This window comes from Macroventuria anomochaeta, assembly GCF_010093625.1.
Source record: "Macroventuria anomochaeta strain CBS 525.71 unplaced genomic scaffold BU25scaffold_13, whole genome shotgun sequence".
NCBI classification, from domain to species: Eukaryota; Fungi; Ascomycota; class Dothideomycetes; order Pleosporales; family Didymellaceae; genus Macroventuria; species Macroventuria anomochaeta.
The window spans coordinates 606,805-626,782 of NW_022985374.1; the positions used below are offsets into that span (position 1 = coordinate 606,805).

At 53.6% G+C, this 19,978-nt stretch overlaps 7 protein-coding genes across 7 annotated transcripts; 1 reads left to right on the forward strand and 6 right to left on the reverse strand.

Moving 5' to 3' along the window:
- Positions 1-775: 775 nt before the first annotated feature.
- BU25DRAFT_410089 (uncharacterized protein) lies at positions 776-1,532 on the reverse strand. The gene has a single exon (XM_033706198.1). It carries the CDS (start codon positions 1,124-1,126, stop codon positions 938-940), a length of 189 nt encoding a protein of 62 aa, XP_033562720.1. The 5' UTR covers positions 1,127-1,532; the 3' UTR covers positions 776-937.
- A 135-nt stretch (positions 1,533-1,667) lies between these two features.
- BU25DRAFT_410090 (uncharacterized protein) lies at positions 1,668-4,475 on the reverse strand. Its single transcript, XM_033706199.1, has one exon. It carries the CDS (start codon positions 4,087-4,089, stop codon positions 1,864-1,866), a length of 2,226 nt encoding a protein of 741 aa, XP_033562721.1. The 5' UTR covers positions 4,090-4,475; the 3' UTR covers positions 1,668-1,863.
- A 2,025-nt stretch (positions 4,476-6,500) lies between these two features.
- On the reverse strand, positions 6,501-8,213 carry BU25DRAFT_410093 (nuclear protein SNF4). Its single transcript, XM_033706200.1, has 6 exons — positions 7,963-8,213; positions 7,780-7,903; positions 7,582-7,731; positions 7,175-7,531; positions 7,017-7,126; positions 6,501-6,962 (listed from the first exon to the last, which is right to left on the reverse strand). Exons 1-6 carry the CDS (start codon positions 8,098-8,100, stop codon positions 6,783-6,785), a joined length of 1,059 nt encoding a protein of 352 aa, XP_033562722.1. The 5' UTR covers positions 8,101-8,213; the 3' UTR covers positions 6,501-6,782.
- Positions 8,214-8,493: 280 nt separating this feature from the next.
- On the reverse strand, positions 8,494-10,183 carry BU25DRAFT_339291 (PP2C-domain-containing protein; the record flags this gene model as incomplete). Its single annotated transcript, XM_033702766.1, has 2 exons — positions 8,494-8,880; positions 8,930-10,183. The coding sequence occupies 2 exons, from the start codon at positions 10,181-10,183 to the stop codon at positions 8,494-8,496; spliced, it is 1,641 nt and encodes a 546-aa protein (XP_033562723.1).
- Positions 10,184-10,829: 646 nt separating this feature from the next.
- On the reverse strand, positions 10,830-11,189 carry BU25DRAFT_410097 (uncharacterized protein). The gene has a single exon (XM_033706201.1). It carries the CDS (start codon positions 11,174-11,176, stop codon positions 10,850-10,852), a length of 327 nt encoding a protein of 108 aa, XP_033562724.1. The 5' UTR covers positions 11,177-11,189; the 3' UTR covers positions 10,830-10,849.
- On the reverse strand, positions 11,054-12,536 carry BU25DRAFT_410098 (Snf7-domain-containing protein). Its single transcript, XM_033706202.1, has 5 exons — positions 12,145-12,536; positions 11,823-12,098; positions 11,726-11,774; positions 11,469-11,677; positions 11,054-11,420 (listed from the first exon to the last, which is right to left on the reverse strand). The coding sequence occupies exons 1-5, from the start codon at positions 12,148-12,150 to the stop codon at positions 11,292-11,294; spliced, it is 669 nt and encodes a 222-aa protein (XP_033562725.1). The 5' UTR covers positions 12,151-12,536; the 3' UTR covers positions 11,054-11,291.
- A 242-nt stretch (positions 12,537-12,778) lies between these two features.
- On the forward strand, positions 12,779-15,585 carry BU25DRAFT_339185 (mitochondrial fusion GTPase protein; the record flags this gene model as incomplete). The annotated part of the gene is made up of 2 exons (XM_033702754.1): positions 12,779-15,176; positions 15,230-15,585. 2 exons carry the CDS (start codon positions 12,779-12,781, stop codon positions 15,583-15,585), a joined length of 2,754 nt encoding a protein of 917 aa, XP_033562726.1.
- Positions 15,586-19,978: the final 4,393 nt, after the last annotated feature.

Genomic DNA, 19,978 nt, shown 5'->3' on the forward strand with positions numbered 1-19,978 from the left:
TTCAACTTGTCCATCTTGCCGTTCTTCTCATCGTCGTCGCCAGATGGTGAAATCGAAGAAGACTTCCTCTCATCTGAAGGAAGTGCAGATGAGGGACCACCGTGACCGGATCTCTCACCAACAAGGCCTGCTACACCGTCAGCTTTGTCCATTACGTTTCGGACCTTATGGGCCCACGTACCTCCAGAGTTGGAAGACGGCTGGTGGGTGTCCGCACTGTAGTCGGGCTTGTCGCCAGGGGACGTGTTGCTTAGGTCTGGAGGGCTAATGGCAGACTCACCAGTCTTAGTCTCGGAGTGGGACGTGGTGTTGGCAAAGCTGGTGTTATCGCTGACAGGCTTGGGAGGTGTCTCCTTGCCACTGGTCAAATCGCCAATAGAGTAGTTCTTGGGCTCTGCGTCTATGGCGCCCTTGGGGCCGCCATTTGTCGATTCACCAGAGGTGTGACGGGTTGGCTCGCTGCCAGTGAGCGTAGAGCCAGTGGATGTGGGCTCAGTGGCGGTGATGCCGGTGGTTGTAGGGCCGGTAGACGAGGTGTCCTTGTAGGCATCTACGCCCCTCCAGAGAGTGTCCTTGCCAGTAGAAGCGCTGCCGGTGCTGCTATGTGCGCCAACGCCGGTCTCAGGAGCGGCAGTAGGGTCTGTGGCCGAGGGCTTAACAGCATCGACATCTGTGGGCTTCCAGATCTTCTCGGTCACACCGGCCTTGTCTGTGATACCTGTGGCAGTAGAGCCTGAACCAGTAGCGGTGGTGGAGGAGGTGGTGGAGTCGCCAGCTTCGTTGTTGTAGGCCTTGATGAGGTCCTCGGGCTCCTGGATAGAGCCAGTGGGCTCTACTTCGCGCGAAGGCTCGATACCTGTGCCGGTAGTCGAGGTAGTGTTCCTGTCAAGAGCGGACTCTGCAAGTGATGTGAGCACGTGCCTTGTCAGTGAACTTTCTACGCTGAGCCGGACTCACCGGAGTTGCCCTGGTCGTAGGGCTCGTCGGCAGTGCCCTTGCCAACCTGGCCGGAGACGGGCTCCTTGCCGGCTGTCTCGTTGGTCTTCGTAGCTGTGTCCTGGTTTCCATAGATGAGGTTCGAGACTGTAGACGTCGCGGTGGACGCAATGTTGCTGATGGTCTCCATGTTGCTTGTGTGGATTGTTGTTTGTGTGTGTGAGAATTGAGTTATCAATTGAAGCGGAGGGTCAATGGTTTATAGCAGGAGCGCGTCTTGAGGCAGTTATGGCCTACGAGCTGATGACGTACTTCGATCGACAACAGGAACAAACAGGCCACCCCGCGATGCACAGGTAATGCGGAACGACTACGTACGAGCGTCACAGCGGGGCGCGGTTTATTCAGGTTCTCTTTCTTGTGCCTGAATGGGCCAATTACTCCACGCTTGCAGTCCAGTGGATTGGCTACAACTGTAGCGGCTCCGTGCTCGTTGCTGGTGGCGCAGGGTCACAACCTTGGTTTAAGTCGCGTCACAATTTACAGGTCTAATTCTAGATCTTGATCGCGTGCTAGATCGCAAAAGCCTGTAGCGCTTTGATGTTGCAAGATTGAGCTTGCTGTTGCAACGCTGCGCTCCTGCCATCGTTGTTGCTGTGACGTCATCGCTTCTCTCAAGAAGTGTCACATGCGTTGAGCTGTTACCCTTCTCGAACACAACATCTGTCATCATGAAACAATGTTGGAGGGCTTCCAATCTTTGTGGATGATCACATTGATTTAGTCTTCTCTATGTCCCTGTCTTCGGACACTTCTCATGAGAATGCTAATGTGGTATAGAATCTTAAAAACGCTACAATCGCTCAATAAAATAGACAAAGAAAATGCTCATCAAAGGGGTGGATAGCATAACAGCCGGTCTCTGCTCTACGTCGTGCGCTTCCAGTGACCAAGGCGGAATACCTGCGCGACTTTCGACAAGAAGTACGATGACCGCCAACCAGACTGCGGCTGCGGCTTCGTAGACTCAAACGTACCGACAGTGGAGAGCATCGAACTAAGACGCTCGTAATGGCTGTCATCGGTGCTGTCGCCGTACACAAACCCTTTTGGATTGAAAGGCTCGCGTTCAAAGAAGGCCTCTTCTTCCGGCGACCACTCACCCAAGCTCTCGTCCTCCTCGCCAATTGCGAGCTCCAGAATCTGCTTCGCTCGACCCTCGCCTAAAGCGAAGGCGCTTACAGCTCGATAGATGTACGCTGTGAAGTCTCGATTTTCCAGCAGCTCTGTGGTGCCAGTAGGAAATAGCTGGCCTCGGACCATCTCGAAAATGTCCTGCTTCAGATACCCATATTGCACCAAGGAGTCCAGCTCTCGCATGAGGTCGGATCGACAAAGCAAGTGCTGCTCTCGTACGCCCCATTTTCGTTCAGTGCCTGAGGTTTCTGCTTCGACAAGTTCTTTGTACAGATTTGAAGCCAGAGTCCGGCACTCGGCGTCTCCGTACGCAGCAGAAAAGACGATAGTCTCGAGGATCTGGAAGGGCATCGTCTGTACTACAGTGCTCGATCCAGAGTTCGAGCTAGCCGCTGAGATACACTTTGATGCTGCAGTCGCGTTGTTGCCAGGCCGCTGGTAATTCGAGACAGCCAGGCTTTGTCGCTCAGATGTTTCAACCACCTGCGAGCGCCGAATGTCTACGACATCTGGTTCAACACCACGGACCAACAGTGTAGCAGAAGCTAATGCATTCTCTTCGTACACCTCCAAGTCGTCCGCACAAAGGCCTTCCTCAAGGCTGGGCGCCAGGCGTACAGTCTTCTTCGCCTGACTTTTGTCTAGTGTCCACATCTTTGGTACGCTTAGCACAGGAGGACTTGATGCAGGCTCTGATGCCGAATACTGAGATCGCAGTGAAATCGGTTGCAGGCTTGGAATTGAGCTCAGAGCTGTATGTCGAAGCTTTGGAGACGGTGATGGAGTTACCATCGGAGACGCCGTTATTGTTGATATAATCGATGGGGTCTTTGTTCCGTGACCTTGTTCCATCGCGTCACGCAACTCGAGCATAAAGCTGGTCACGGGGCGATCGATCTGACATGTCTCGTTTGGACTGGAGAAGACATCATCGTCTTCTTTGGCGCTGGGCGCGTAGTAGAAGGATGTCTCAACTGCAGAGTTACCGTCTTTCGACACTAAAGCCAAGTTTGACGAGCGCAGGCGAAGGGGTACGACATGGAGGCTGCCATGCTCGCTATCTTCGCCGTCGTCCTCGTCTTTATCGCCACCGCTGCATTGTTCAACTACAATCGAACTGCCAATATCGTTATCAGATATGCTGATCGTCGATGTAGGCAGAAACTTCGACACCAGGCGCAGTGGCACGATCTGATGTGGCTCATCTGAAATTATGGAGATGTTAGTCTCTTCCGCCTCCTCTTCGTCCTCCTTCGTGATCAACCGTCTAGTCGAAGCGGAGTAAAAGCCCAAACCAAGCGAGTCTCGTGAGCCTGCCTCAGCGATGCCACCCTTCTCGCTTCGACGAAGGGTCTTGCTGACTACACTCTTCATCCGACAGAACGTTCCATGCACCTTCTCCCCTTCCGGTGTCTTTGGGACAGTGCTTGAGCGAGGGCTGAACAAAGCCTTCGTACGGAAGATCATCAAGCGAGGTGATGGCGAACCAGGTTTTGGTGATTTCTCAGAAGGGACATCCGTATCAAGACGTCCCAACGATCCCAATACGCGACTGCTCGCGGCTTCGTACTGCTTCCTGGAGGTGGGGAGGTGGGGAGTCTCGGGAGGGTCAACTGCGGTAGCTTGGGACGATCTGGACCATCGATCACCTTCTGGTGTCACGGTGCTCAGATGTGAACGTGTCTCGGCGTACGAATCAGACACGGGACGAATCTTCGGATGCGGCCGCAACAGCTGAACCGCTTCGTAGAATGTGCCGCTCACTGGGCGTATTGGTGTAGATGGCTGCATGGTGTCGGAGTTGTGTTGGTTGATGGTCGTGCTGCACAGTTGCTCGGTGGTTGTGGTGATGGTAACGGATGGGTATGGCGAGCCGAGCAGGTAACAAAAACCTCGAGGAGCCGCAAGTTGAGTGAAGCCAACCAAGGAGTGATTCTGATTGGAGGCTGGTTGCATTTCTCGAGGTAGTAGATGCACGAGTCACTTGTCTGCAGAAGGTCTTCGACTACGAGTGCTTGATTTGATTTGTCAAGGACGCATGAGCGGTAAGGAGAAACTAATTCGGGCAGTGAAAGCCGAGGTGCGTGGCACACTGGCTTTTATTTCATGCTAGGCTGCACATTGAGTGAAATGTGTGTGTTTTGATTCGAGTCTGTTGAGATGTGGGTCACTTCAAGTATCGAAAGCAGGGCCCGGTTTACTAGGTTCCTTTGCCTTTGATTTCAATGTTTGAACATGCTCAGCTCTTTGGTGACTCGCTCGACCAACGCTCGACTTTCTCGGGTGCTTTGTTCCTTTGTCATGTTCGTTGAAATCAAGAAAGGCCATAGTGAATTTTGGTTGTGGACGTAGGCTGACTGGAACAAAGAATCAGAGTCTCTCCACCTGAGACAGTTCCATAAGGTATATTCAGAGTAATCTATCGCAATTCAAAAAAAACAAAAAACAAAGGACTATAATATCTTTTCCTGTAGCATCTCCAGACCTTGTCTATGTATCCTCTCACATTCGCGGGCAAACATGACCAATAACACTCCTCTTCAGACCCCGCATCCATTCGATGCTTCGCTGGAGCAGCTGGATGGCGCTCATGCGGAGTTCGGTAACATTGCACGAACAGCAGAGGACGAGGAAGATCTAGAGCAGATACGCAAGAGAAACTTCGCAATCCTCAGTGCAGTAGATTACAAGGCTGAAATTCAGTCTCTGTTGGATGATTTGCTGACGTTTATGAACAGACAGTCCAGTCTCGATATACTTGAAGGCAACAGAGATTGGTGAGACAGGTAAGAGTCGAAAGACGAGGGCATTACTTCTTATTACGTTCTATCTTCCTGGACAATCTGGGTAGAAGTAATGACGAGGGTTGTGCTGCATTGCATTTACCACAGCTCTGGTCTCGTACAGTTATGTCCAAAGGCGGTATCCCGCACTAGCAAGTCATCTCATTTTTCGAGCCCCCCGTCTTCATCGATAAAAGGCTCCCACACCGTCCCATCCGGATATACAGACGACATTCCCGAAGGATAATTGCCAAAATCGACCTTGGTCCGGTGGGTCGGGTCGGGGTTGTCATTGTGGTCACCCACATCTATGTCAAGAGTTTCCCATACTCCGTGCGCAGCCGTTTGCAATTTGTAGTTAAAGTCTTTGCTACCAGTGATCCGATATCAATGCCGTCAGCTTGGTGCTATGAAAGCGCTTCGTCTGCGCTTAAATCATGAATGATCCTTACCGCCAGATCAATCATGCGACCACCGGCGTCGCCATATGGTGGCCCAAGGAATATGTTCTGGCTCCAATTGCACCGAGACAACTTGCCAGACATCATCTCCCATTTATCAGGCCAGTTCGCGTTAATACTCCCGATCCACGAGAACACACTGTTCACGTTCACATGAACGTCATGTTCACTTTGCCACGGGTCCGCCTCCACTTGGAAGTTGGGGATCTCCCGCAGCTCAGCAAGATCATTCCTGATCTGTGCGCGCGTCTTGTTGACCATCATTGCCATCAAGGCGTCTTTGATGCGGCAGTAAGGAACCTGCATCACGTCAGAGAACACAAGACTTACAAAGTAGCGTAGGAAAAACAGACGTAGGGAGTATAGATAAATTTGCCAGGATGAGAGATTGCTGCATCACGATTGTCCCAAACTTGGTTCTGGCCATGGTATAGCATGGTTTCTTGTACGTGGTCTACTTCTTTGAGCGTCTCCCACTTCCACTCTCCGCCTGGATCTTGGTCCTCAACTATGTCGTCAGATTCATGCACGCCGAAATCAGTGTACGACCTGAGGTATATCATCGCCGATGAGTTTTGCACTTAGGGACCCGGCTGCATCAAAAGACTTGGTTGTCTCTTCAGACGAACATCACTTCGTCGTTCGAGAGCAGGCTGAGTTATTCTTATAGTTTGTTGGTGACGCACAGGGCTATGCTGCAGGATCGTACCTGCACCTCGCTAATGGATGGACACCATGTACCTGGCCTGTCAGCCGGTCAGCCGTGGCATAAGCAAACCACATCAACTGGGAGTGAATCAAGGTCACGGGGCTGAGCTATGGCTGTAAAGCGCTATGTGGTGTATGCGGACCTAACCAGGCAGAACGCGGCTCCAAGATCACGACGTGGGAGGGCAGAAATCAAAATGTTCAAGGGTCCTGATCCTGGCAAAACCGAATGGAGAGTGCATATCGACGATCGACTTGGCTCTGTCAAGTGACTTGAGAGGTGCAATGAGACGTCCCAAGATTCAGCAGGTACGAAAGAGGAAGTAGCCACCAGGCTTGCCAGGCCTGCTTCAGAATATAATAGACACCAACACCCACGTGGCGATGCTGAACTTGTCTCCCACGAAAGGTCAGCCGAAATGACAACCAGGTCAGAGGGATGGAGATTATAAAAGACAACGTTTGTATGTATGCTCGAGCAAGAGAAGAAACCATCGCGCCTCCGCTGGATATATGAGCAATTCCCACCTTCCCAATCAATGCGCCATATCATACCAATCATGCACATGCTTTGCGCCGATGGCATGCATTTACTGCTACTCCGACTCTACTTCGGTCGCTAGTCAATGTTTGACTCGTCCCGATACAGCCTCCCTTGTTTGATGGGCGTGTTTTTAGGTCCCGGATCGTCGTTGTACTACTCGTCGTCCACGCCTTCCAACAATGTGAATTCGAGCACGTCGCTCAAAGTCAGTACGCCTCTGAGCTTTGCATCTTCGTCAATGACGATGAAGCGGTGGACGCGTGATTTGCGGATTGTGTCATAGATGGTCGACATGCTGTCTTGCACTGAACAGGTAAAGATACCCGGGAAGTCCTGCGAACTGTGAGCTATGCTGGCACGTGTGAGGAGGGGTGAAAGAGGGCTTACAGGTGAGCGCTTCAACAGCGCATCGCCGACTGTGAGGTTCAAGTCGTCGTATGAACCGCCCTTGATCAACGCGATCACGTCGACTGATTCAAACACGTTAAGTACCGTGCCTACTCTCGTCAGCTCTACTCTTCACTCCTTGATGACTAGAAACATACCTTGCTTGTCCACGATCGGCACACTACTGATGTTCCTCTTGACCAGCATATGAATAACGTCCATGACCGGCGTATCCATGTAACACGTCGCAATATCCTTGTACGTGCCAACGCTCATTTCCCTCAGCGGCTTGCGCAGTTTCTGCGTCTCCTTCACGTTCACAGCAATGAACTTCAGGATACGGTACTGCGTGATCACGGAGACGACCATGGTGCGTTTTGTCTCGTCATCGATGTCGACCACAGGAATACGGCGCGCGCGGGATTCGAGCATTTTTCGGCATGCCTCGTAGACGGGGCGGTCGGGGTGGCAGGATATTGTTTCGATGGGCTTGACGCCGAGCGCTTTCTCGATTTCTGCTGGGCTTAGCAAGGGGTTGGTAGTGACGAAGGGCAGTGAAGGGTACCTCGCAGGCTGCTCAGGCGGAACTTGTCGACCTTTTGAAGGGCATCAGGATTCTGCCAGTAGTACTGGATGACGTTTATGTAGTCGGCGGTGGTGAGTAGACCTGCGAAGGTGGAGGACTTGGAGTCCCATAGCGGCGCTGATACAATGCCTGGGGGTTGTCAGTCGCCACATCCCCACACATTGTTGCGCGTCCTACCATTCTGGGTGAGGATGTTCAGGCTCTTCTGCACGCGCAGGGCGGTGTCGAGGATTATAAGGCGGTAGCTGATAGGGAGCACGTCATAGCTGGTCCTGGCCTTCAGGAAGGCGCGAATCGTGCTCTGTTGTTGTTGTTGTCAGCCTCCATACACCGGCTCTTGTTTACTATGCAGGGCCATACCAGGCCGTCTAGCTGCTCGCGGTCGAGCGCGGTGAAAGTGCGCGGCGGCAGGATCGGTCGTGCCTGCTCGAGCAGTGTACGTGGTGAGACAAAGGTCGGGCGAGCGTCGTTAGGGCGGGCTTCTGTGTCGCCCGACATGGTTGCTGCGATGCTCGCAAGGTTGGAGCCAGAGCCGCATGGAGGGATGTGTGCAGCTCACAGGCGTAGCGTCGACAGTCGAAAGGTGGGTCGAGCCTGCGCCTTGATCGTCGTGGGGAACATCGCGGCGGAGCTCCGAGTGCTGCAAACAACGACGTCGTCGTCCGCCGCACAGACCTGCAACGCGGGGCATCCCAGTCACGTCTATGAACGAGCATGTTGTTTCAAGTGGGAGTTGTTTGATTCTTCTGCCAGAACGCCTGGCTTTGTGCAGCTAAAAACCTGGGAGTATGCCTACATTGGAAAGATTCAGGAGACAAAACTCCAGGCACGATAGGTGCCGAAAACCACACCTTGCCGCCCCCTTCTTCTGATATTGAGTACCTACGAAACCTAAGCTGGGTTCTTCTGGGCTGCCTTTGCTGCATCCAGGTTCAGTTCGGGCCCTGGTTCTTTCTCTTCTTCTTCTTGAATGATCTTGGCTACAGCGCTCTCAACAGACTGCTGTGGGTCGCCAATCGACTTCCTTGCCTGTGCGACAATGGCCTCGGCTTCCGTGACACTGCCTCTAGCAGTCAATGGGTCGCCCTCAACACCGATGGCACTTTCGTTCTTGCGCTGTCTGACAGCCTTGTTGTCGAAGCGAACGACCATGCACGACAGGTTATCGGTCGAGAAACGTGCCAGAGCGTAGTCAACAAGCTTCTTGGACGCCTCTTGTGGGTCCTGAATCTGGCGAACAAGATCAACAGCCTCCTGGTCGGTGCAGACGTCCCAGAGCTGACTTTCGTTAGCAATCGTTTCATCTCTCTGTTGTGACTTCACTTACACCATCGCAAGCCAGGATCAGGAACTCATCCTGATCTGCTTGGATCACAGTCTCTGTAGTGTAAGGGTGGCCAGTGACCAGGTCCTTCATATAAGCATCGCCAAGTGCTCGCGTGACAGCAAGTACGCCGTTAACGCGATTGTTGAGGATCAATCCACCGGCGCTGGCCACGCGGCGTCCTTCGTTCTCGTCACTACCCTTGTGGTCGTAAGAGAGACGAAGGGCCCTGCCGTTTCTGCAAAGAACAATACGTGCGTCTCCAACGTTGGCTGTGTATAGCACTCGTTGACGACTAGCCTCGCTTTGTAACCGGTCTGCCACCGCATGTGCCTCAGCAGATTCCACCTGGACGCTTTCTCCGCCCTCATTCTTGATAGCTGACGCTGCGGCAGGAGCGAAGAGAACAGAGCCGGTAGAAGACTGAGCGTTAGGCACTCGGTCTTCCCATCTCAGAACTGCGGTGACTGCGGTGCATCCACTGTTCTTGAGAGGTAGCTTTTCGAGTTGGTTGTCGACCGTTGTGAAAGTCTGATCGAGCAACTCAGGAATGGGTGTGTTGGGATTCTTCTTGATGGTCTCCTCCAGGATCAAATGAAGTTTCTTTCCACACCAGTCGGCAGCGAAGGTTCCAGCGTGGCCATCGAAAATAGCAAAGTATCCATTGTCAGTCTCGGCGACTTGCTGACCGGTGACCTCAGACTGTACAAAGCCAGCATCAGACGTCGAGCCCCTCTTCTCGCCGCCGAAAGAAGGGGCAGGTGTGCTTAAGAAGTTGTATAGATATGCGTGTGTATCCTCCATCGTCCGCCTGCATTTCTTGTTCTTGTCTTCTGTCACACCAACTCGGAACGTCGACCGCGGTGTAGGTGCAGACTCGCCAGCAGAGTTGTTGAGGGAGCCCTGGGGAACGCTGAGTGCCGCATCGGATTTTCCAAGCTTCTGGATGGGCGTCTCTGCCTTCGCTGGCGAAGAACCAGGCGGAGGGGCAGCATTAGGGTTAGCGCTCAGGTGTAGTGACTGCTTTGCGCTTGAGAACATATCTCTTGCACGCGATACACCGCTACTCCGTCGCTTCTTCTCCGTGTTAGGGCTCGAAGCATCGCTGGCTTTGCGGTCCAGTCCATTACCGGCGGGCGCTCCTCCCATAGCTGAGTCGTTTACCGAAGCAGCTGGCGCAGGTCCTCGTGGGTCGTTGACCGCAGCACCCTCGTTAACAGCAACTTCGTCGTCTTTTCCAGGGGAGGTGCCGAACATGCGATTCAGCAAGCCTCCGTTACTGGAGAAGCTGCGGCGCTTGTTACCTGCCAGGTTGAAGGATTGCGATAGCGTTCTGTGTCCGGGTGTGGCGGATATAACGGACTCCTCTGCGCGGGGAATATCACGAAGCTGGCGAATTGCGCGTACTCGAGTGTGACGTCAATGACCTGCGTAAGATCCCAGATATCAGCGCAAGCTCTCCTCAAGCGAATCGACGACACGCAGGGCAAGCAAAGAGGGGCAATCAAAACGAGTCCGTGCGTCGATATGTGTAGTCAAGCGGGTAGGTACACGTACGGTGTGCGCTGTGGGTCGGAAATTGGAATATTCGGCCAGGGGGCGCGTGCGGGCAGTGAAGTCGTGAATGGGAGAGGAGATGTGGTCTTGTTGCGTGCGACAATGGTGATCGCTGGTGTTAGGTGCCGTGTGGAAATGACGTCGGCGTTACCGGACAAGGAAGAACGCGAGATGATGCTGCACAGGAGATTCGAGGAAGCGGAAAGAATTCAGATTGGATAGGGCCTAGGGATAGCGTGTTGAAGAGTTGTGCAGAAGAACACTGGGCTGTGCACTGCCTGCTCTCTTTGAGGGAAGTGCGGGGACGAGGCTTGAAGGTGCTCTCTTCCAAGGTTGTTTGACAGCTTGCTCTACCCCGCTGGTGCCTTACAAATGTGCAGAGCTGACCGTCGTGACTGAACGACCCTGAAGCAGTTCAAGGTCTTGTGACTTGCTGCATTCCCGGTGCATGCAGCCCGCGAGTCTTCTATGGTCTCGTTTTGGGTGCGTGGGAAACGAAGGATCAGCAGTCTGGAATGTCTGCCGGCTCGAAGGGTGGAGAAAGCAGGGATATTTTAGACTGTAGTTCATGTAGCTAATTCCTAGTCTGCCGCGGAGAGATACAGACGGATGGAGTGCCATATCGAGCGGTACACAGCACGAAAGCAGCGGTTGCAAGCAGCCCCAGTATCTTGATGGATAGGTATGAGACATTGTTGCCACAGAGGGCTACGTGATAGTCTGCAACTTGAGGACCATCACAGCGTTGCTCATACTAGATAGGTGTAGGCAGAGCAAGGTCTGCAAGAGAACATAATACAACACATCATTATCTCCTCAGGCTGTCTAATCGTGCCTGGAGGTCATCATCGTCAGGGTCAGCGCCGCCGCCGATTGCCTGCGCTACCCTGCCTTCAGGCACAGCAGTCTTCTGGAGGCCACTTGGTGTCTCTCCCAGCTGTGGCTTGTGAGCGATTGATCCTTTGAAACGGGACGAGAGACTCACTGCTTGGCCAAGGTCGATGCCTATTTCATCCAAGACCTGGTTCACGACGTCTTCGCTCTCCTCTTCATCCTCCATGCCAGTAGCGTCGTCGATAGCATCGTCCATCATCTCCTGTCGCTGGTCCATAATGTCGTTCTCCTTCTCGAACTCCATGGCGATGCGCTGCAGGGCCGGCAGGTTCATCTGCCTGTTCATGCTCCCCAGCAATGCTGTATGTTGTTAGGAGTATGATTGTAGAAGCTACTGCCTGCACGTACTTGTTGCTCCCTTCATAGACTGCATCATCTGCTCGTTACTGCGGACAGTCTGCCTCGGGTTAGCACACCGAATGCATAGCACCGGATATCAACCAACCTGTATCCTCAGCGATATCGCCTGCAGCTGTGTCCTCATCTGGTAGAACTTCTGGATGTATCTCCTTGTCCGTACGAGATCCTTTGCCTGTATACGCAGTGGTCCCATCTGTCCATTCTTGGCGCTCTTCTTAATGTCTGCAACCAGCTTCTTCTCCTGGTTCTCGAGCTTCACGCGCTCTCGGTCGAGTTCCCGTTGCGTCTTCTCGAGCGCTCGCTGGTGTTTGCGCAGACGCTCCGCCGGCGTCATGCGCTTTCCAAATGCCCATTCCACGATCTAGACACGGTCAGAAGCTGTGAACACCGAAGACAACAGAACATACATTCATGGTTGCCAGGCAGCGTGGGGGCTAATGGTAGTTGAATCGATGCGCGCTGTCGTAGCAGGCGACTCCAGTGATGCCACCACAGCGAGAGTGTTTTCCTGTATACTATATCAGGCTCTCAAGGCGAATGTGGTGGTAGCACAATCTGTGAATGCGCGCGGTGGTGAACGTGGAGTTGCTGGGGTTCGTGATAGCGGGTAGGGCCCGGTACCATATGACGCTACTGCTACGGAAGCCTTGGACGATGGTCAAGCTTCACTACCCAGGAGATACTCGACACCAGCGCTTGTCGCGCTTGTCGCGCTTGTAAAGACGACGAAACAATCACAGTAACCAGCGTCAAATCAGACAGAGCATTCGCAGCCAGAGCGTTCACCGCCAGAGCATTCACAGCCAGCCAGTTTGGAGAAAGAGCACAGATTCGGCATCGGCACGTGTCAACGGTCTGGCAGTGGCCGACCAATCCCTGCTTGTGCCCTTGGGACGCCACAGCAGCTCTTTCCTGCATCATCGATCACGTGACGACATTTCGTTTCATTTCCATCCAACGGCCTCTCGCCGCACCACCTACACAAATCGCCCTCCACGACATGCCCCTGTACTGGACTGCGCACACCACACAGCCACCTCGATGAATCACGATCACCGCGACGCCGACCCCTCCACGCCGGAGGAGTCTTTTTCGTCCTCGAGCCGCCGCAATGTCTCCACGCCCGACCCCTTCGTCCCGCGCGTCCCTGGTGCGCCCGGCTATATGACGGTGGGCTCCGGGTCAACGCCTGAAGCCGCCGCCCGTCTGGTGTCGATGCTGGACGATGATTCTGGGTATGGAGGCAGCATGCATGATGGACAGTGCTCCGTCCCAAGCTGGCACTCTAACATTGGCGAGGACAGGCCCTCGCAATCGCCCACAGCCATATCGCCTGGCGGATCTGGCAACTCGGAGCACGACAGACAGCGCAGCCATGTCTTGCAGCTGCGATACAACCAGAACAAGAACGCCCTGGGCCGGGCGATTCACGGCACCATCGATACCCTGAAGAGCTTCCAGGAGATGAACCTCAAGTGGCCGGCCCACTACCCCTCCGTGCACGAAGAACGCAACCCTTCACAGAGCCGCGACGCCCGCCCCGGCATCCACCACGCACAATCCTCGATCGGCGACTTCGACCCATTTGTACGCTCTCCCGAACGACCACGACCTCCCCGACGCGCTGGCACGTCTATAGGAGACGACCCCATTGCTGAGTCAAGCTCTGCTGCTGCTGCTGCTGCTGCTGCTGCAAAACAAAAGGAAGAGCCGCGTCTAGTTACCCAGAAGCTTGCGCAGGACTTTTCCGTTCTCAAGTTGGAACTCCGCATGGGTGGACGCACACAGACCGACCTCGTACATTCGCTAGAGAAGAACTCGATCGCCTCGCTTCTCGATGGACAGATCCAGCAGAGCATCCGCCACCTATACTCCATCAAGGAGCGCATCGAGGACACTTCGAGCAAAGTGCTTGTTACTGGAGATCTGAATGCAGGAAAGTCCACATTTTGCAACGCTTTGCTGCGGCGGAAAGTGCTGCCAGAGGATCAGCAGCCATGCACAAGCATCTTCTGCGAGGTCCTGGACTTCAAGGAGAATGGCGGTGTAGAAGAAGTACACGCAGTTCCCATTGGCTCAACGTACAACCGCAACAACGAGAGCACCTACACAGTCTTTGACTTGAAGGATCTTGAGAAGATCGTCATCGACAACGAACGCTGGTCTCAATGCAAGGTCTACATCCAAGATATCCGAGATGTGGATCAGTCAATCTTGAACAACGGCGTTGTCGACATTGCACTCATCGACGCTCCCGGCCTCAATGCTGACTCCCTGAAAACCACTGCGATCTTCGCCCGGCAAGAGGAGATTGATGTGGTTGTATTTGTCGTGTCCGCAACGAACCACTTCACCGAGTCGGCGAAGAACTTCATATTCAGCGCCGCCCGCGAGAAGGCCTACATGTTCATGGTGGTGAACGGGTTCGACGTCATTCGCGATCAGCGCCGTTGTCAAGAGATGATTCTGAAGCAAGTTGCTGGCCTCAGTCCGGCGACCTTCAAGGAGTCAAGCGAACTGGTGCACTTTGTCTCGAGTAACGCCATTCCCATGGGCGCAGGTGGAGGCTCGCCACCAGGTGACGACGGCGATGACGACCCATCAGACAAAGGAAAGGGCAAAGGCAAAGAAGCAGAGAAGATTCGCGACTTCGGTGACCTCGAGACTTCGTTACGACGCTTCGTACTGGAAAAGCGAGCAAGATCGAAGCTGGCGCCTGCTCAGACTTACCTCCTCAACGTTCTTGGTGACCTCCACAGCCTGGCATCGGTCAACCGTGACGTTTCTCAGGCCGAACTCGACCGTGTTACAAAGGAGATCGAAGCGCTCGAACCAGAGTACGAAGAGTCGAAGAAGGCACGCACCGAAGCCGGCGAGCAAGTAGAGCGAACGGTTGAGGACACAACAGCGGATGTATACAGCCACACACGCGACACACTGAACACATGCATTTCAAGGGTAGGGGAGCAAGACATGGGTATCGAATACCCTGGACTTCTATCCGCTTACCAGTACGCTGAGGATTTGAGAGATTCGATGCTCCACGAGGTGTCAGAAACAGTGCGTCTTTGCGAAGAGCATGCAAGAACCCAGGCTGTCCAAGGTTATAATAGCATCAAGAACTTGGGCATCCTGCACCTTGGTGACGACATCCACGCCGGTATCACATTCCGGCCAGAACGCATGTTTAAGAAATCAATGCACGCTCTGGCACGCCAGGTGGACATTGATATCGAGCTTTGGGACTTCTTCGACGTTGCCAGCCTCTGGGAGCGTCAGGAAAAGGTCGCAGGCACTGGCATGGCCGTCACAGTCGCTGGTGTCGTTGGTGGTAGGCTAGTCGGCGGTGTTGGCTGGCTCGATGGTGCACTCGGTGCCGCGAAGATTATGGGATCAAACAACATGAAGAGACTTCTGATTCCTGGTCTCATCGCTGGTGGTAAGTCTCGCTCTCACAACATGTTCAAAGTCGGTCCACTAACGCCCATGCAGTTGCTATCGGCATATCCTACGTCCTCGCCTCAGTACCTAAATCCCTCCCACACCGTCTTTCCGCCAAGTTGTCCCAACAACTCTCAGCTATCGACTACACTCACCAGAACGCTCTCCGCATCAGCTCTGAGATCCGCCGCGCGCTCAAGAGCCCCACGAATGATGTTCGCATTGGTCTGCAGCGCAACGTCGAGAAGCTGCAGCTCAAGAAGGAAGAGACAAGCAAGTTCAAGATGGAGGCTGAGGTCGCGAGGAAGTACTTTGGCAACCTTGTGCGTAGCAGCAACGACCTCAAGCAGACCGTGCAGAGAGTCGATCTAGAAGCTGCACCGCCAGCCTTCGCTCCAAGCCAATGAGCTTGCCTTGACGTCCATGGAGGTTTTCTTTTGGCATAGTCTGTATTCACACTTGTACTGTTGTGTATAAAAAGGTGATCATCATTGGGAAGGGCGTTCATGGGAGCTCGGGACACGCACGATACGGTCGAACACTACCCACCAGATTTTCATGATGGTTGTACATACACTAATTCAATACCCCTCCTGATCTTTGTACAAAATGTTGAGCTCACGATCGAGAACTTCATTGTAATACTCCTTGGTCAATGTTCTCAGCTTCCACCATACCTGTACTCCGAATCCTCCCCTAGGACTCCTCTGACCACCATGCCTGCGCGGCTCCCGACCGCCAGATCCATCACCGCCGACTCCATCACCGCCGACTCCACCACCGCCAAAACTACGGGGAGAGTTGGGCCTACCATGCTCCTCACCAGGATGTCTCCCTTCTAGGTCGTCTTCGCTGTCATAACATTCGAAGGCATGGTGTTATGTTTGTACCTCAGATTTCCTGGACCTTGAATTTGAAGAGCCATTGACACACGGAATTTTCCATTGCGCGAGGTTGGTATCAAAGAAGTGTGAAGGAGCTACGTACAGACTTCCAGAAGAAACGAGCGTGGGTTGAGTCTAAAGCTCTCTGGATATTCAAGTAGTAAAACGTCAGTCGGGCGTGTCTGCTCCATATTGCAGATTGAGCTATGTGTATCTATGTTCTAGGAGACAGGTCCCATGCCACCGTACCCGCCTCCATACCCGCCTCCATACCCACTCCCACACATCGGCGGCATCATTGGCGGCATCATACCTCCAAAATACGGCGGTGACGGCGGCGGCATCCCCACATACTCACCTGGCTTAGCTTGCTGCCCATCCTGTTGCGCATCTTGCTGTCCGTCTTAATGTTCACCTTGCTGCGCAATCTCCTGTCCATCCTGGCCACCTTGTAGACCTGCGCCCTGAGCCCCAAGCATCTGAAGACATCGCTGGCAAGCCGCGTCCGAAATCTTCAGCATTCGATATGATGTCAGGCATAACGATGAGCGCCTCGCGTAGCTGAAGAAGGAGTGGAGGGAGGCTGCGGCTGTGATGGCTGCCGTATGGGTTACCTAAGGGGAACATTGCAGATAGTTTACCTTGTTGTTAGTGTGCAGTTGTTGGGGCTACTGTGTGATTAGTATCTTGGAATGCAGGGAAGTGCGTTTATAGTGGGTTGCGTGTGGAAGATTGTGAAGAGGCGTTTGTTTAATGCGATGATGAGGCGTGAGGTTTGGCTGTCACATTGGGAAAGAGTGACGGATGTGATGACTTCGATGTGCATATCAAGCGAGTGATGTGTTTGCTGTGAAGTGACTGTAGTCCTGCGTGGGTATTATTGGAGCTTTGAATGGAGTTCAGGACGTGGCCTTAACAGCTGCTACAGGAGCGCAGGCAATAAACAACTCGGGTACGGAGGACCCCTCCATTATGCAGAAGAGACGATGCTAATGAGCGCCATGTTTGTCGAGAGGATCTTTATCACCTCCAAAGACAATGTATGAGTTTCCTTTCGGCGCGTCAGTACAGTTTCTTCAATTCATTCGATAGCTAGAGTGTTTCTCTAGCACCATCAAGGTGGTCTAGTTGATGTCGTCAGCTCATTCGCTAGTCTCCTGTCACCGTTTCACACATCATCCCTCCGTTTTTGCCAACAGTGAAGCGTTGTTTCACTCCAAGCTGTCATGTTTCGACTTTTCCAAAGCATGAAGCCATGCGGGTTTGATCTCCACATGTAATGTTCGAGACCGACATCCAAAGAGTGACAGGTGGAAGACACAAGGTTTGCACGACGAGACAATGACGTGGGTGTTGAGGGAGGGCCGAAGGTGGACCGTAGGTGTCGAAACGGGTGACAGAGGTTGAGTGTTTCGAACGCTTGGTGACAGGATTCGTGGCCTTGAGTGATCGAGTGGGTTTGGCTAGTCGTAGCGGAACCGACGAAGTGATTAGTGGTAAAGCCCGTAGAGTATGTTGATTGTCCGTCATATCGGTATTTTTGGTTGGTGCTTATACCGTCGCTGGCGTATGTACTAAAGGCTTACCTCTTGCTCAGGTCAAGTCCGAGCTGATTTCTTTCGTTGCGGGGCAAACAGAGCTCCAGTAGCTATTTACATACGGTACCAAGTGGTTATCATCTCCAGGAGTGAATGTGATGGAATACTTATGTGACGTTGCTGACTGGGTCATCGATAGTATGAGCTTGTCTGAAGGCTGTGGTTGAGCAAGGTACATAACTCTCTCTGGCCGATCATTGTGTCTTTGTTTGGCGCAGGTAAACACTCGAATCGTTCTCGCTGTAAGGATTCAAAGGGTGCACAGCGTCAGCCTTCCAAGACGATCTATGCCATCCCCTCCCTTGTCAATGCCAAAGATCAGCAAATTGCTTGTTCTCGTCGAAGAATGTTTGCTCTCTAAGATCAAACATCAGTGATATCTGGTTCGGCAGCCGGAAACCAGACAGGTGAGAGTGGAGCAACTGATCATCCACACGCATGGGTGCATCACCCTGGTCAATATACCGTCAACAATCCAATCTCCTCCGCAATGCGAACGGCGAAACCGTTGCCTCATGCTGCCTGCGGGAGCGGAGGATGCCTCGTCATGCCGCGCATGACATCTGTCGAACGTGAAACATTGCGTTTACTCGACGCTACGCTTAGATATTTTCGGTAGTGAGCGGCAGTGGGCGGCTGCGAAGGCTATGGTCAGCCCTACCAACTCGATGTCTGCTGTGTATAGAAGTCTGCCTTGACATCGGTAACAACGAGGCTGTAAGGTTTCAGGCGCCAGATGTGGTATCACGAATCCGTGGATTTGATGACGCAGCACGAGATTGTGTGAACGAGATGTGCTCGAGGCCTTCAGGCAAGGATCTCGAGTGCCGGTGCTTCGGAGAACGAAACGCAAATCCAACCAGGACCAGAGCACGTTTCAGACGCCAAATTGGGTCGAGAGTAGACAGGCGTTCTGCAGGGCGGTGCTACCGAGATGAGGTGAAAAGCACAGGCCGCCAGATGAGACGGTTTCAGACTGGATCAACAGGGCTTCCCCGGCATATGGAACGGAGAGCGAAGGAGCACGATGAGGCCACGCGAGCAGACGTTGACGTTGAGAGCGCGATGTTCGAAGGTGACGCGTAAGGGAAGGCGGTGTTGCGTGCCTCTACATTGTTACCCACCACCGCTCAAGTGACGCGTGTGAAGCTTACCAGCAGGGGAGGCTGCCGGTTCCGGACGGATTGCGGACTGCATTGCAGATTGCGTGTGGAAAGACGGACTCTAGCGAACCTCTAGCGAGCCTCGAGGTGCTGACAGCGACGGTCGACGGTTTTTGCCCAAGTGGGCGGCTCGGCGCAACGCTCGAGTCTCGTCAGCCTCGTGCAGCAGCTCAATGGAGACTTCGGCATGATGGCGGCAATGTTGGATAGCAGACATCCACACATACCGGTCCACGAAGACAGATGCTCATGTCTCGGTGAAGACGCATGAATTAAATTTAGAATCGGAGAGCAGCTGTTCGTGGCTGACTGCGGGCGGGAGGCGGCCTGGACCAATAGAATCGGCGAACAGAGTTGGTTTCCTCTCGAGCCGCCGTTAGGTCCAGTCAAAGTCACCGGCCGCTACGAATGACTGGTTGTCGTAACCAGACAGACGCCATCGTGGTGGTGGAGAGCGTCTTGCGGTGTGCGAAGGCCCGGCTGCTTGAGCAATGAGCGTACGCCGTTTTGATGGAATTGTTTGCAGTTGGCGTCCCTTGCTGGCACTGCTGGCAACTGCGGACGACTCGATGGCCGACTTGAGGTGCAGCTAGGGACTTTTGACAGCGAACCCTGGTGCACTATGGCAGCATTGGGCCGCCTAGTGTGAAAGGCCTTCAATTCAGCGCATCACAGGGCTTTCATTCTTTCATGGCATCAAAGAGCGGGCACTGAGCATGCTGCTGCACCAGCGATCGGCGCAGGATCAGGGCAGCAGGCGCTCCATCCCTCGACATCTGCGCATGGCTGCCGTCGTTTCAGCGTCTGCAGCGCGTCAGGGGCCATGTGGAGCTAGCCGTCTGCATCCTAGTCGCTCCCTGCACAAAGCCAAGACACCCAGAAGCCAGTAGGCATCAAATAGTCGCGCCCACTCGCTTCCTTCGTCTGCCGTCCTGTCACCTTTTCTCCTGGCCCCTCTAGAGCTCTCGCCCTTTCCCTCCGACCTCTTCACTCTCTTCTCTGCCTCAGTGCAGCTTCTGCATCTTATATCGTCCTGCTTGTTTGGACAGCTTATCCGCCACCACCTAATCACCGAGAGATCTCGAGCGCGGTCCAGTCCCGTCGCTCTGCCTGTGAGAAAAGCCTGCAACACGACCGCATCACCAGCCGTATCAA